Consider the following 14809-nt stretch of genomic DNA (forward strand, 5'->3'; position numbering starts at 1 on the left):
ACATTAAACTTGTGACTCTAGAAAACTTGCTGGATGCATTTGCTGTTTGTTTTGGTTGTGTATCAGATTATTTTGTGCCCAATAGAAATTCATGGTAAATAATGTATTGTGTCATTTTGGAGTCATTTTTATTGTATATAATAGAATGTTTCTAAACATTTCTACATTAATGTGGATGCTACCATGATTACGGATTGTCCTTAATAAATCGTAAATAATGATGACTGAGAAAGTTACAGACGCACAAATGTCACACCCCACCCAAAATGCTAACCTCCCCTGTCATTGAAATGCTGAGAGGTTGTGCATGTCTTGGGGTTATGATATTTGTGCCTCTGTAACTTTCTCAGTCATCATTATTCACAATTTATTACACACTATGTGTGTATGCACACACATACACACATAGTTTCACACACACACATAGAGACACAGACACAGTGACATACACAGATTCACTTTTACAAATACTGCACTGCAGGCATAAACATACACACACACACACACACTCACCAATGCATACATGTAAGCAACATAAGACACACAAATGCATCCAACAAGTTTGTAGTCACAAGCTTGATGTAATCATTGTGTGCTAGGAATATGGGACCTATACTAAACTTTTGACTACTTTAATACACGTAAGTGAATTTGTCCCAATCATTTTGGTCCCCTAAAATTAAAGCTGACAGTTTGCACTTTAGGTTTAACCTACATCCAAAGTGCTGGAGAACAGAGCCACAACAACACAAAATGTGTCACAGTGTGTGTGTGGGCTCGTATTACTATCCTCGTGGCTACCGAAAATCCCCAAAAGTCCCCACAAGGATAGCAAAACAAGGAAAATTCTCCCTTGTGGTAATATCTCCCAGGTCCCCATGAGGACAAAGGCTGTTTTAAACGTAGGGGTTAGGTTTAGGGTTACAATTAGGGTTAGAATTTAGGTTTAGGGGTTAGGGAAAATAGGATTTTGAATGGAAATACATTTTAGGTCTCCACAAGGATCGTAAAACATTTACTATATGTGTGTGTACGTGGATTAGACAATGCCCATTTCCCAAAGTTGACACATCTTTTTTACCTGGGTGGTATTTCCATAGACTGTAGGGTATTTCAGAAAGCAGGATCAAAGGGTTTCCTAAAGATTCTACGTAATCCATAGTAAAAAGTTTTATCAGGATATTGGATTGTGGAAGTGAAATACAACTTTCAACGTGAATGAAAGCAATGGGCAATTCATTTTTATAAATCCAACACTTTCTTTGGAATTCRGAAAACAAATATTCCACAATCCCATTGCAAATTGTTCAATATCAATCTAGGTTATTGGTAGAATGATCAAATACATCAATGGTCCAGTCTGTGGTGGAGAAAAGGTGTTGGGTTTAAAGCGGAAGAAGAAAAGGCTCGCAGTGATTTCAGTTTGCTCTCCAACCAGAGACAACAATGACGTGACATAGCAATTATGAGAACTATTGGTTTTGTAACACAAGACATTTTTACTCAAATAAAAAAAACATACAATCAAGCTCACAGACACGAAGCTCACACAGAACTGACACATGGTAGCACCTAGGTAAGTTAGTGCATACACGTTTGCGCTCACACAAACAATGCCACCCACACGTTACCACTCTTTCACACAGACACAGATGCACACACACAGACCAACACACACCCCCAGACAGTGTGACAGACAGTGTCACTCCCGGGCCTGGATGTCCAAAATGTTCTCAGCCAGGCTGGTGAGCTTGCTGTCTTCCAGTGCTCTGACCAGCCGGCCCAGTCGTGCCGCCCTCCCCTCCGCCTGGATGAAGCGGCTCAGCAGCTGATAGGCCTGCTCGTACAGCCCCTCCCTCTCATACTCGTAGGCCAAGTTGTCTATGGCCGGCCCCTTCAGCGCACGGCAGTTCTTGCCCAAGGCCCGCCCCACTTTCCTCCAGTCCCGCCCAATGCCGTTGGAGAACCGCTGCAGGTCCCCCGCCGCCAGCATGCGGTCCTCTGATAGGTCAGGAGACAGAGTGGGAGAGGTTGTTAGAGACATGTATCCAGAGTYTATATATGTTTCTGCATGTAAGACGTGGTGTAAGTAAGTAAAATACAACAGCAATCTTCCAGCTACTGGCCCTCCTCTCCTATCTCTAGGCTACCCTGCCGTCCCGGGTTTAGTAGATGACCCATAATGAGTGTCCTCTATACCAGAGATTGGGCAAGCTATAATGGTCCTCTTCCTCAAAGGACCACTTAGATTAAAACTAGCACTTGAGCCGACTAAAAGTGTCATCAAACTATTTCAGGCACAGGTCAATAACCTTCCATAGACCAGTGGTGGTCTACTGACCGAGAGGTGAGAAACACTCTTCTATGCCAGTGTATGAATGTAGAGGACCCAGGGGACAGCTCCCCGCTGAACCCCCACTGATGATAAGAAGCAGCCATGGAAGCCAGAGCCAACTCACCAAACACCCTCTTCTGGAACAGGAAACAGTTGCTGGGCACGGGGGGCTCTTCCTGTGTGAGGGTGGGTGGCTGGGGGATATGACCCAAGGCCTGGCTCTGCAGCTGCTGGTCCAGCTCAGCAATCTCATCATCCCGTAGGCGCTCCGGCTGACAGGAAGTGACATCAACTTTTAGAACACCTCATAGTGAGTCATAAGGCAYAGCAGAGCACCTGTCAGGTATAGATTGGTGAAGTATTGCTTGTGATCTGTTAATCATATATTACCAGTAACAACACCACTATATATTGATTATAACCGGTATATAGTATATTACCTGTGACTTGTGGATGTGCTGCAGACAGAGCTCCAGGTCGTCCAGACAAAAGTCCAAAGTGTGTGTCCCGGCTTTGAGCTGGGTTTCCAAGGCAAGCTCCTGTGGGATGTTGAGGAGGCGGCAGGYGTGCTGGGAGAGGGACTGTTGTACGGCACCGGAGCCATAGCTCTGCAGGAACCTGCGGCACGCCGCCACATCCACAAACTTCACCTCCACACCCAGCAGAGGATCTGCATCGTGCAGCTTCAGGATCTCGTACCCCTCCAGCCCCCCAGCTGAGTCTGGGACACAGGCCAGGTAAGGTCAAAGGTTAGAGGTAACCATAGCGAATCACTGGCACAATTGTAACATTTTTCACTGTGACCATAAAATAAATATAACCTGACTGTCTCCCTCCACTACTCTGGTCCAGGCAGAGCTCTGAGCTCAACCGTGTTATGACTTCCTAAAAGATCTCCCAGCGTTTATCTGACAGCAGTCTTTCATAAGCTTTTAACTATATTCATCCCCTCAGTAGATAAGCAGGTCACACTGCAACACCAGCCCTTTTTCACTCCCCATGACCACCAAGCTAAGCCTTTCTTTCTATCAATAATACATCTGCCTCACCCAATGCTCAGCATGCTCCCTACGCTAGCTGGAGACCGGATGGCCTGATGTGGCTCACCTGTGAGTGTCAGCTTGAGGACTTTGAAGACGCTGAACTTGCCCTGCTGGTCTTTGTAGAGAGAGAGCAGGTTCACTGCGGGACAGGAGCGCAGGAAGAGAACCGCACATCCTGTCCACGGGCCAACCTCCACACTCAGTGCCACCATTTTCTAACATATCATATGGTACAACATCCCATACAAGATTAAAGTTCATAATGTCTCTGCTCTGTATGCTACTATTCAGACATTATGCTGAATTTTGTACAGCACAGGAGCTTGTACTTACAGCTACATTCTTACATACACAGTACACACACACTCCCCACTTGACATTATCGCACGCACGCGCACTAACAGAAACAGACATGCATGTTGTCCTATAAATAGTTAATGGGAACTGTCTCTGTCCCTGCCTCGTTCCCCTTTTCCCTCTCATACATATCACACCTCCTCTCTCCTGCCTCTCTCAACTAAACATACAGTACCTTTTCATCCATTATGTCCATTGTTTGAGCATTCCCGTCATCTGACCTCAGCTGTCACAAGCTTCTTCTGTGTTCCCTTCAAGCCTCTTCCTTCCTGCAGAGATAGAACAGATATATTACTCAGGCAATCAACAGTCTGAGTTCAAAGGCCAAGACACATCAATCAAATCCATCCTGGTATTAAAGAGTCAGGATCCAGATGCAGTCACAATACAATGCAACCCCTCACGTTATATTATCTCACTCCACTATTCTTATCTTATCCCCTATATGTCATTACATGAATTTACTATTTAATGTCCCTTTACTACCCAGGGGCGTTTCTAGGATTTGAAGACATTAGGGGCTTAGCCCAAAGCCAGTAGGGGGGTCCAGGGGCATTATCCCCCAGCAAAAATCKAAGGAATTTCAACAGCTAAATGCATTAATTTGGTGCACTTTGAGATTAATATTGAGAGATTAGAACATTGAGAGAATATATATTTTTCTGGTAACTTGCACCTTCCCACCTGCCACAGGGTCTCTCTACTCTGGAACACATACATCTACAGTGTATTGCAAAAACCACTAAGACAAAACTGACTAAAGTCCCACAGTACCCAAACACCTTTTCTTTCTATCTCTCTCTCTCACACACACACACACACACACACACACACACACACACACACACACACACACACACACACACACACACACACACACACACACACACACACACACACACACACACACACACACACACACACACACACAGTGCATTCATTAGAATCCATAGGGAAGCTTTAAGTGATAGTCTACTGTGTGCTCACCCCTCCTCTAGCTCTCTCCATCACTTTCTATGTGTCGTCTATTGCTGTCTCTTAGTATTCTATGTTGCTGTCTTTTGTCTACCCTCCTCTCTTATCCTGTCCTGGTTGTAAAAAGTGTTAAAGTAAACAATTATTTTAATAGTAATTTCACAGGACTTTTCACCTTACCTGCAAATTCTTTGTAAGCCATGTTTTATTTTTTCACTGTCTGTATTTCACTTCTTATAATTTGTGCAAATAAATAAAACAAATTAGATTCTTTAGAGCAGCTTGAAGTGATACAGTCTACTGTGTGCTCAATCCACCTGCCCTCTTCTGTTACTTTCTATGTCTCTTGTCTGTTGCTGTCTGTGTCTTGTTTGTTACCATCTCCCTTGTCTATCCTCTTCTGTTACTTTCTATGTCTCTTGTCTGTTGCTGTCTGTGTCTTGTTTGTTACCATCTCCCTTGTCTATCCTCTTCTGTTATGGCCTGTTCTGTTCTTCTGGTGTCTCTCTTCATCATATCCTATTCTTCTGTTGCTGTCTCTGTGTCTTGTCTGGTGTCTCTCTGCACCATCTACTTTTCTGTTGCTGTCTCTGTGTCTTGTTTGGTGTGTTTCTTTAGTTTTSCAATCCAAAACGGTCAAGGGGATACTGTTGTAGCTTAACTTGTTTTGGGCCTGTGACCAGGTCACCTAAATCATCCTCTTCCCTACCATTTGCCACTGGCTGCTGCTGTTCTAATTGCTCCACTGGCCTGCTATTCTCATCTGTCGTCCTCCTCCTATCTGAAAGGTAGCAAGGTGCAGCATGTCATTAGTTCGTTTTGAAGGGCGACTGCACTTCCTGATTTGGCCTTGTTTTAGATTTGGTTCAATAAGAAATGCTAGCGGCCATGACTGAATTCAAATGTGAGTTGCTTTTGGGGTGTGGTTTGATGTGGGTGTATCGTGTGTATGTTCACAGGTGGAAAGAATTAGCCAAATTATATTGCCAATTAGCTTGATCCGGCTGGTGTGTGACCTGACTTTGGATAGCCTATCTCCGGGGCTAGTTATGGACAGTAAATAAATGACACAACGTAAATGAGAGAATATTTTCATGCCTAAAATCTAAAACAAGACCTTTTAGTATTCTCGTGGAATGCTTTTAACATTTGTATTTGAATTTCTATAATTTATAGTTGGTTTGAGGTTTTTAAGTCATTGAAATTTGGAGCTATTGGAATTTTAACATATTGTCCCATGTACATTGTGTAATTTACAGAGCCATATCCAAAGTCAAACTGAATTTACCACAGGCATTATGATCGGGTCGCATGCAGGTGCACTCAGAATTGATTTTTACTTGTGTCCTGCCAGCTGTGGGCAGGATTGAAACAAACCCAACCTTAATTTACATTGTGATGCAGTCACAACCACAAGTCTCACAAAACTCAGTTTTGGACAAGACTGACTTTATGACCAAAATTATCCTATTTACATTTGTAGTTCATTTTGACAGTAGAGTAAATGTTTCTGACTCATATATTCTTATGGGCAGTTGCTATTTAAAGTTAGTTTAAAGTTATGACCGGGCAACTGTAAATAAAAATTCAAGTGTCCGCATAACAGCACAGCACAACACAACTCCAAACATAACAGATAAGAAACTACATAGCCCATAGGCCAGGGATGGGCAACTCCAGTCCTCGGGGGCTGGAGTKGTGTCACACTTTCACCCCATCCCAGGCAAACACAGCTGATTAAATAGTTACATAGCCTATATGGAAATAACAGACATGAGCCAAGCATTTTTACCTGTAGAATGGAATAGGTTATAAGACTTCTTCATTTCATTTAGACAGTTCTATCACCTCATCATTGCTTATCTTAAACAAGATGAAATATAATGTTGTAGTAAAGTTCAGCTTCAGTTCACAGGGAGGCACTGTGTCACGTTCAGAAGATATGGGGCGCGTTTCAGTTGTAAGGCTAAAGCAAACAACTGTAGACTAAAGTCGAGGAGTGAAGTTGGGAGATGTGCATCTGCAACAGCCGTAAGTCGGACACTAATGTGGTTTTCCAACCGCAAGCCTCAGATCAACATGGCTGTGTTGCCATTGTTTATAAAAGTTTTTCTTTATAATGTCAAAATAAACATAACGCCAATCCCCATATTACAAACTCACAAACTGAAATCATATAGTGTGTATAGTATAGTATATATAGTATGTATAGTATAGTATGTAAAGTGTGTAAGGTATAGTATATGTATAGTGTGTATAGTATAGTATGTATAGTATGTATAGCATGTATAGTATATATAGTGCGTATAGTATAGTATGTATAGTGTGTATACTATAGCATGTATWGTATGTGTAACCGATGTGAAATGGCTAGCTAGGTAGCGGTGGTGCGCGCTAGCAGCCTTTCAGTCGGTGACGTCACTTGCTCTGAAACCTTGAAGTAGTGGTTCCCCTTGCTCTGCAAGGGCCGCGGCCTTTGTGGAGCGATGGGTAACGATGCTTCGTGGGTGACTGTTGTTGATGTGTGCAGAGGGTCCCTGGTTCGCGCGAGGGGACGGACTAAAGTTATACTGTTACATATGTATAGTTAGGAACAGGCAGTTAGGAAAGCAAAGGCTAGCTTTTTCAAACATAAATTTGCATCCTGTAGCACAAACTCCAAAAAGTTCTGGGACACTGTAAAGTCCATGGAGAAAAAGAGCACCTCCTCCCAGCTGCCYACTGCACTGAGGCTAGGAAATACTGTCACCACCGATAAATCTACGAAAATCKAAAATTTCAATAAGCATTTTTCTACGGCTGGCCATGCTTTCCACCTGGCTTCCCCTAGCCCGGTCAACAGCTCAGCACCCCCCACAGCAACTTGCCCAAGCCTCCCCCACTTCTCCTTCACCCAAATCCAGATAGCTGATGTTCTGAAAGAGATGCAAAATCTGGACCCCTACAAATCAGCTGGGCTAGACAATCTGTACACTCTCTTTCTAAAATTATCCGTCGCAATTGAAGCAACCCCTATTACTAGCCTGTCCAACCTCTCTTTCGTATCGTCTGAGATCCCCAAAGATTGGAAAAATGCCGCGGTCATCCCCCCCACAAAGGGGGAGACACTCTAGACCCAAACTGTTACAGACCTATATCTATCCTACCCTGTCTTTCTAAAGTCTTCGAAAGCCAAGTTAACAAACAGATTACAGACCATTTTGAATCCCACCGTACCTTCTCTGCTATGCAATCTGGTTTCCGAGCTGGTCACGGGTGAACCTCAGACACGCTCAAGGTCCTAAACAATATCATAACCGCCATCAATAAAAGATAATACTGTGCAGCCGTCTTCATCGACGTGGCCAAGGCTTTCGACTCTGTCAATCACCATATTCTTATCAGCAGACTCAATAGCCTTGGTTTCTCAAATGACTGTCTCGCCTGTTTCACCAACTACTTCTCAGATAGAGTTCAGTGTGTCAAATTGGAGGGCCTGTTGTCCGGACCTCTGGCAGTCTCTATGGGGGTGCCACAGGGTTCAATTCTCGGGCCGACTCTCTTCTCTGTATACATCAGTGATGTCGCTCTTGCTGCTGGTGATTCTCTGATCCATCTCTACGCAGACGACACCATTCTGTATACTTCTGGCCCTTCATTGGACACCGTGTTAACAAACCTCCAGACGAGCTTCAATGCCATACAGCACTCCTTCCGTGGCCTCCAACTGCTCTGAAATGCAAGTAAAACTAAATGCATGCTCTTCAACCAATTGCTGCCCGCACCCGCCCGCCCGTCTAGCATCACTACTCTGGACGGTTCTGACTTAGAATATGTGGACAACTACGAATACCTGGTGTCTGGTTAGACTGTAAACTCTCCTTCCAGACTCACTTTAAGCATCTCCAATCCAAAATTAAATCTAGAATCAGCTTCCTATTTCGCAACAAAGCATCCTTCACTCATGCTGCCAAACATACCCTCGTAAAATGCCTGACCTCAACCTAACCCCTATCTCTGGTTAGACTTCTTTCAATGTGACTTGGGTCTGGTTTAGGGTCAAGTAAATGCTTGATGTGCTAGACCTGGGAGAGGGATAAATAAAGGGAAAAGAGTATCTGAGCTGGATTATGCCCATATCCTCATTTTATACTATTCATATTTTTTTGATTTAACCTTTATTTAACTAGGTAAGTCATTAAAGAACAAATTATTATTTACAATGATGGCCTACCGCGGCCAAGCCTAAACCCGGACGACGCTGGGCCAATTGTGTGCCACCCTATGGGACTCCCAATCACAGGTGGTTGTGATTCAGCCTGGAATCGAACCAGGGTCTGTAGTGACRCCTCTAGCACTGTGATGCAGTGCCTTAGACCGCTGCGCCACTCGGGAGCCCAAAAGAATACATATAAAAATCTAACTAACGCGTCTATATCTTAGCCTACAATTCAGGGTTTCGAATTTGGCCTGTGGGTGATTTTATTTGGCCCAAGTTTTCTGAGAARAATATTTATATTTTTAAACTGTGTAACTCTATTGGGGAAGATAAAAGACTATAAAATCACCAGGAAATCTCAAAGTGATTTTCATTTAGGAAATCTGTTCCCAAGTATTCCCACGCATAAATAGAGGCACATACAGTGCCTTCAGAAAGTATTCATACCCCTTGACTTATTTCACATTTTGTTTCGTTACAGCCTGAATTCAAAAATGATTAAAAKAAATGTTTTCTTACCCATCTACACACAATACCCCATAATGACAAAGTGAAAACATCTTTTAAGACATTTTAGTATATTTATTGAAAATGAAATACAGAAATATCATATTTACATAAGTATTCACACCCTTGAGTCAATACATTAGAATCACCTTTGGCAGCAATTACAGCTGTGAGTCTTTCTGGGTAAGTCTCTAAGAGTTATTATTTTTGTTATTCTTYAAGGTCTGTCAAGTTGGTTGTTGATCATTGCTAGACAGACATTTTCAAGTCTTGCCATATATTTTCAAGCCGATTTAAGTCAAAACTGTAACTAGGCCACTCAGGAACATTCAATGTCATCTTGGTAAGCAACTCCAGTGTATATTTGGCCTTGTGTTTTAGGTTATTGTCCTGCTGAAAGGTACATTCGTCTCCCAGTRTCTGTTGGAAAGCAGACTGAACCAGGTTTTCCTCTAGGATTTTGCCTTTGCTTAGCTCCATTCTGTTTCTTTTTATCCTAAAAAACTCCCTAGTCCTTACCCATAATATGATGCAGCCACCACCATGCTTGAAAATATGAAGATTGGTATGCATGTTTTGGAATATTTTTTATTCTGTACAGGCATCCTTCTTTTCACTCTGCTATTTAGGCTTATATTGTGGCGTAACTACAATGTTGTTGATCCATCCTCAGTTTTCTCCTATAACAGCCATTAAACTGTGTAACTCTTTGAAAGTTACCATTGTGGCCTCATGGTGAAATCCCCTGAACGGTTTCCTTCTTCTACGGCAACTGAGTTAGGAAGGACGCCTGTATCTTTGTTGTGACTGGGTGTATTGATACACAATCCAAAGTGTAATTAATAACTTCACCATGTTCAAAGGGATATTCAATGTCTGCATTTTTTMTTTTGACCTATCTCTCAACCAATAGGTGCCCTTCTTTGCGAGGCATTGGAAAACCTCCCTGCCTTTGTGGTTGAATTAGTGTTTGAAATTCTGAGAGACCTTACAGATAATTGTACAGTGCCTTCGGAAAGTATTCAGACTCCTTGACTTTTTCCACATTGTTACGTTACAACCTTATTCTAAAAAATGATTGTCCCAAAGCCACTCCTGCGTTGTCTTGGCTGTGTGCTTAGGGTTATTGTCCTGTTGGAAGGTGAACCTTCGCCCCCAGTCTGAGGTCCTGAGCTCTCTGGAGCAGGTTTTCATAGAGGATCTCTCTATACTTTGCTCCTTTCATCTTTGCCTCGATTCCTGACTAGTGTCCCAGTCCCTGCTGCTGAAAAACATCCCCACAGCATGCTGCCACAACCATGCTTCACCGTAGGGATGGTGCCAGATTTCCTCCAGACGTGACGCTTGTCATTCAGGCAAAATAGTTCAATCTTGGTTTCATCAAACCAGAGAATCTACTTTCTCATGGTCTGAGAGTCTTTAGATGCCTCTTGGCAAACTCCAAGCGGGCTGTCATGTGCTTTTTACTGAGGAATGGCTTCTGTCTGGCCAATCTACCATAAGGGCCTGATTGGTGGAGTGCTGCAGAGATGGTTGTTCTTCTGGAAGGTTCTCCCATCTCCATAGAGGAACTCTGGAGCTCTGACAGAGTGACAATTGGGTTCTTGGTCACCTCCCAGACCAAGGCCCTTCTCCCCCGATTGCTCAGTTTAAGAACTATGGAGGCCACTATGTTCTTGGGGGCCTTCAATGCAGMAGAAATATTTTGGTACCCTTCCTCAGATCTGTGCCTCGACACAATCCTGTCTTGGAGCTCTACGGACAATTCCTTCGACCTCATGGCTTGGTTTTTGCTCTGAGATGCACTGTCAACTGTGGGACCTTATATACACAGGTGTGTGCCTTTCCAAATCATGTCCAATCAATTGAATTTACCACAGGTGGACTCCAATCAAGTTGTAGAAACATCAAGGATGATCAATGGAAACAGGATGCACCTGAGCTCAATTTTGAGTCTCATAGCAAAGGGTCTGAATACTTGTATAAATAAGGTATTTCAGTTTCTTRKTTTTAATACATTTGCAAAMATTTCTACAAACCTTTTTTCACTTTGTCATTATGGGGTATTGTGTGTAGATTGCTGAAAAAAGTATAATATTTAATCAATTTTAGAATAAGGCTGTAACGTAACAAAATGTGGAAAAATTCAAGGGGTCTGAATACTTTCCCAAGGCACCATATGTGTGGGGTACAGAGATKAGGTAGTCATTCAAAAATCATGTTAAATTATTATTGCACACAGAGTGAGTCCATGCAAYTTACTGTGACTTGTTATGCACATTTTTACTCTTAAACTTATTAAGGCTTGCCATAACAAAAGGGGTTGAATACACAAAATCCAAATTTAATACATTTTGAATTCATGCTGTAATACAACAAAATGTAGAATAAATCAAGGGGGTGTGAATACTCTCTGGAGGCACGGTATGTGATCGTTTCTTAATGTAATCAAGGTTTGAAATGATTGTTTTTGTCAAATACTATGTTTGGGATTCTTGCTGTCAATTTGCAGTGTACAATTTATTTATAACTACGTTCCGGCCCCCCGACCATCCACTCAAGRAAAAATCGGTCCACGGCTGAATGTAATTGTGGACGCCTGGCCTACATGTAATCTTAAGCCATCATTATATTCATAGACCGGTAGTGTCATACATTACTAAAACTGAAAGTGTGCTGGATTAATTCACCAGATGTAGCCTAGAATACCATAGAGTGTATGAGGATTATGTCATCATGAAGAGTTTATTAATGCAACATTTAACATCTACCACTGCAGCGTCAAAGACTAAAATCATCCTGCCAAGTGCCAACCAAAGGATTCCCTGGACATTGGGTCAATTCAGCGAATGCCCTTCTTTTGATTAGGATGAAAACGAGAAATCAGTCTACAAGGTACAGACTGCCAAACAAGTCGAAATGGTCGGTTTCATTTTTTGTAGTGAATACTTATATTGTAGTCTATAGAGAGCAATAGTAATGATTCATTGGGCAAAGCTTACGAGAAAATTTCGTTTTAGTATTATTTTTTAGATAAACGCAGAAAATAAGGCCTGTGGTAAACACAGGCTTAGAAGATTTTATACGTTTTATTCTATGAGATAATCTCACTTTTTGTGAATTTTGAATCATGTACATTATAAACAAATACATTCATAAAGGTCATSTTAACTGACGAATAAATCAAATCTAATTTTATTGGTCACATACACATGGTTATCAGATGTTAATGCGAGTGTAGCAAAATGCGTGTGCTTGTAGTTCCAACAGTGCAGWAATATCTAACAAGKAATCTAACTATTCCCAACAACTACCTAATACCCAAATTTAACAAGGTATCTAACAATTCCCCAACAACTACCTAATASACACAAATCCAAAGGGGTGAATGASAATATGTACATATAAGTATATAGAACAAAATATATAAGTTCTCTTAAGCCTGTGTTACCTCAGACCTTATTTTTGGTGTTTATTATTACAAACTGGTAAGCTCTATGACGGGTTAGACTAATGATTTAAATATACACTAGATGCCTGACAGGGGGGCGCTGTTTTGAAGATACAAATATTTTGGAATATTTTATAACGCATTTATTTGTTTTTGCCACGTTAATTCTATTACAGACACCTTAATGCATACTTTTGAATCATATTATGTGAGCTAAGCATACAAATAAAAAATGAAAATATTTAAAAACATTTTCCTTAAAGTATAATTTTAGGTGTATAATATGTCACTGTCCCCACTGCAACAAAACACTTAAATACATGAAATTTTGTCCTTGAAAGATTTAAATGAAATACTGAAGAATTCTATTCATAACTATGGAACTACTGCTTTTCTGGAGAGTGCCAATATGGCTTCAAAGTCTTTCATTGGCCAATACATAGCATCAGCAATCCAGGGTTTATATAAATCATTGGTTTAGACTACTGAGTCTACAAGACAGGTAGCACTGTGTGGTATGCAGTTCTGTGAAAACTCGAGTCCCGTGAGTCACATGTACATGATGACAGGAATTTCACTACATTCTCTCCTGCTATGAGGCAAGAATATGACACAGCAGACTGGTCTCGTAGACTAGACGTAACATAGTAAATGTAAATCTAGKTCACACAAATCAATATGATATGTTACGTTTGGTATAGTGAAAGAGATGGAGACCCGCACACTGTCGAAAAAAGGAATAAATCYAAAACGGAGGCTTGAATGCAAAATAAAGACGTTTATTAGAACATCATGGTTCCCAAATAAATTAAAGGTATATTTACACTGAGAATGGCTTAGGCCGAAACTTTTGTGTTTTGTTTTCCCTTTTCATTTATGCACTTACTTGCACTATGAATAACCTCAACCAAGAAAAAATTAAGGAGGGTGGTTGGTCGGGGTGGATGGGTGGGAATATAATGTGAATGTGTTCGAATCTCGTCACGGACTACTTTAGCATTTTAGCTAATTAGTAACTTCCCCTAAMCTTAACACTTTTAGCGAACCCTTCCCCTAACATAACTCTTCCCTAACCCCTTAACCTAACTTTCAACCTTAATAACACCTAGAGCTAGCTAATGTTAAACAGTTAAACACTTAATTTATTGTGTAACATATATGTTTTGGAAATTCAGAACATATTGTACCAATCACAATTTGTAACATATTGTAACGACCCTGAGTTTATAAGCGTGGATATCGACTCTGCTGCTTGAGCATGCTTTTGTGGCACAGTCAATAGCGCGCTGGACTTCGGGCTAGAAGGTCGAGGTTGGAGACCTGCGCCCTGCCTGTTTCATTACAATATGGTACAAATTTAAATTTGTAATATGTCATATTAATAGTAATTGTAACATATCATACGAAATGGATGATGGACATCCACAAATGAATACTTCCCATACGAAATGTAACATGTCATACTAAATTATGAAATGTCTAGCGTAACTACAGAATAATACGAAATGCTCTGAGACCACGTTGGACACAGTGCGGTTCAGACTTTTAGGAAATTAGAAAAGTAGACCTACTATAGGTAAGTTAAGCTGCACCAAACACCGCCTATTGACCTTCAATAATAAAAAGAACTAGTGGTGAAGTTTTAATCATACATTGAAGTTGTTACAAAACAGTAGCCTAATCAACAATAGAAAGGAATCATRGCAACTTGACTACATTTTCTTTYATGATTGACGTACTGTTATGCATTTGTTTACTGTCATTTGTGGCATTAACTGTTGTATAGACTATAATTTCGTTTTGGGTTTAAAGTAAAATCATAATTGTATTGTTAACTTACCTTAAAAGAAAAAAACGTTGTAAGGACGGCAACACGACCTGACCACAGGAAAACACACAGATACAGTAATAATTTCCCGACAGGCAATTGGTTACAGGGAAAC

At 41.3% G+C, this 14809-nt stretch overlaps 1 protein-coding gene across 2 annotated transcripts; it reads right to left on the reverse strand.

Annotated features, from left to right (window-relative positions):
* Positions 1 to 1475: 1475 nt before the first annotated feature.
* LOC111974567 (tumor necrosis factor receptor type 1-associated DEATH domain protein) lies at positions 1476 to 14783 on the reverse strand. 2 transcript variants are annotated; one of them, XM_024002368.2, is made up of 6 exons: positions 14707 to 14783; positions 3911 to 4004; positions 3443 to 3593; positions 2776 to 3056; positions 2460 to 2607; positions 1476 to 2001 (listed from the first exon to the last, which is right to left on the reverse strand). In XM_024002368.2, exons 2-6 carry the CDS (start codon positions 3929 to 3931, stop codon positions 1703 to 1705), a joined length of 900 nt encoding a protein of 299 aa, XP_023858136.1. In that variant the 5' UTR covers positions 3932 to 4004; positions 14707 to 14783; the 3' UTR covers positions 1476 to 1702. The 2 variants fall into 2 exon arrangements, with proteins under 2 accessions (XP_023858136.1, XP_070303408.1); XM_070447307.1 differs by lacking the exon at positions 14707 to 14783 and adding an exon at positions 7927 to 7990.
* Between the last annotated feature and the right edge of the window lie 26 nt (positions 14784 to 14809).

Source organism: Salvelinus sp. IW2-2015, linkage group LG15 (assembly GCF_002910315.2).
Source record: "Salvelinus sp. IW2-2015 linkage group LG15, ASM291031v2, whole genome shotgun sequence".
NCBI classification, from domain to species: Eukaryota; Metazoa; Chordata; class Actinopteri; order Salmoniformes; family Salmonidae; genus Salvelinus; species Salvelinus sp. IW2-2015.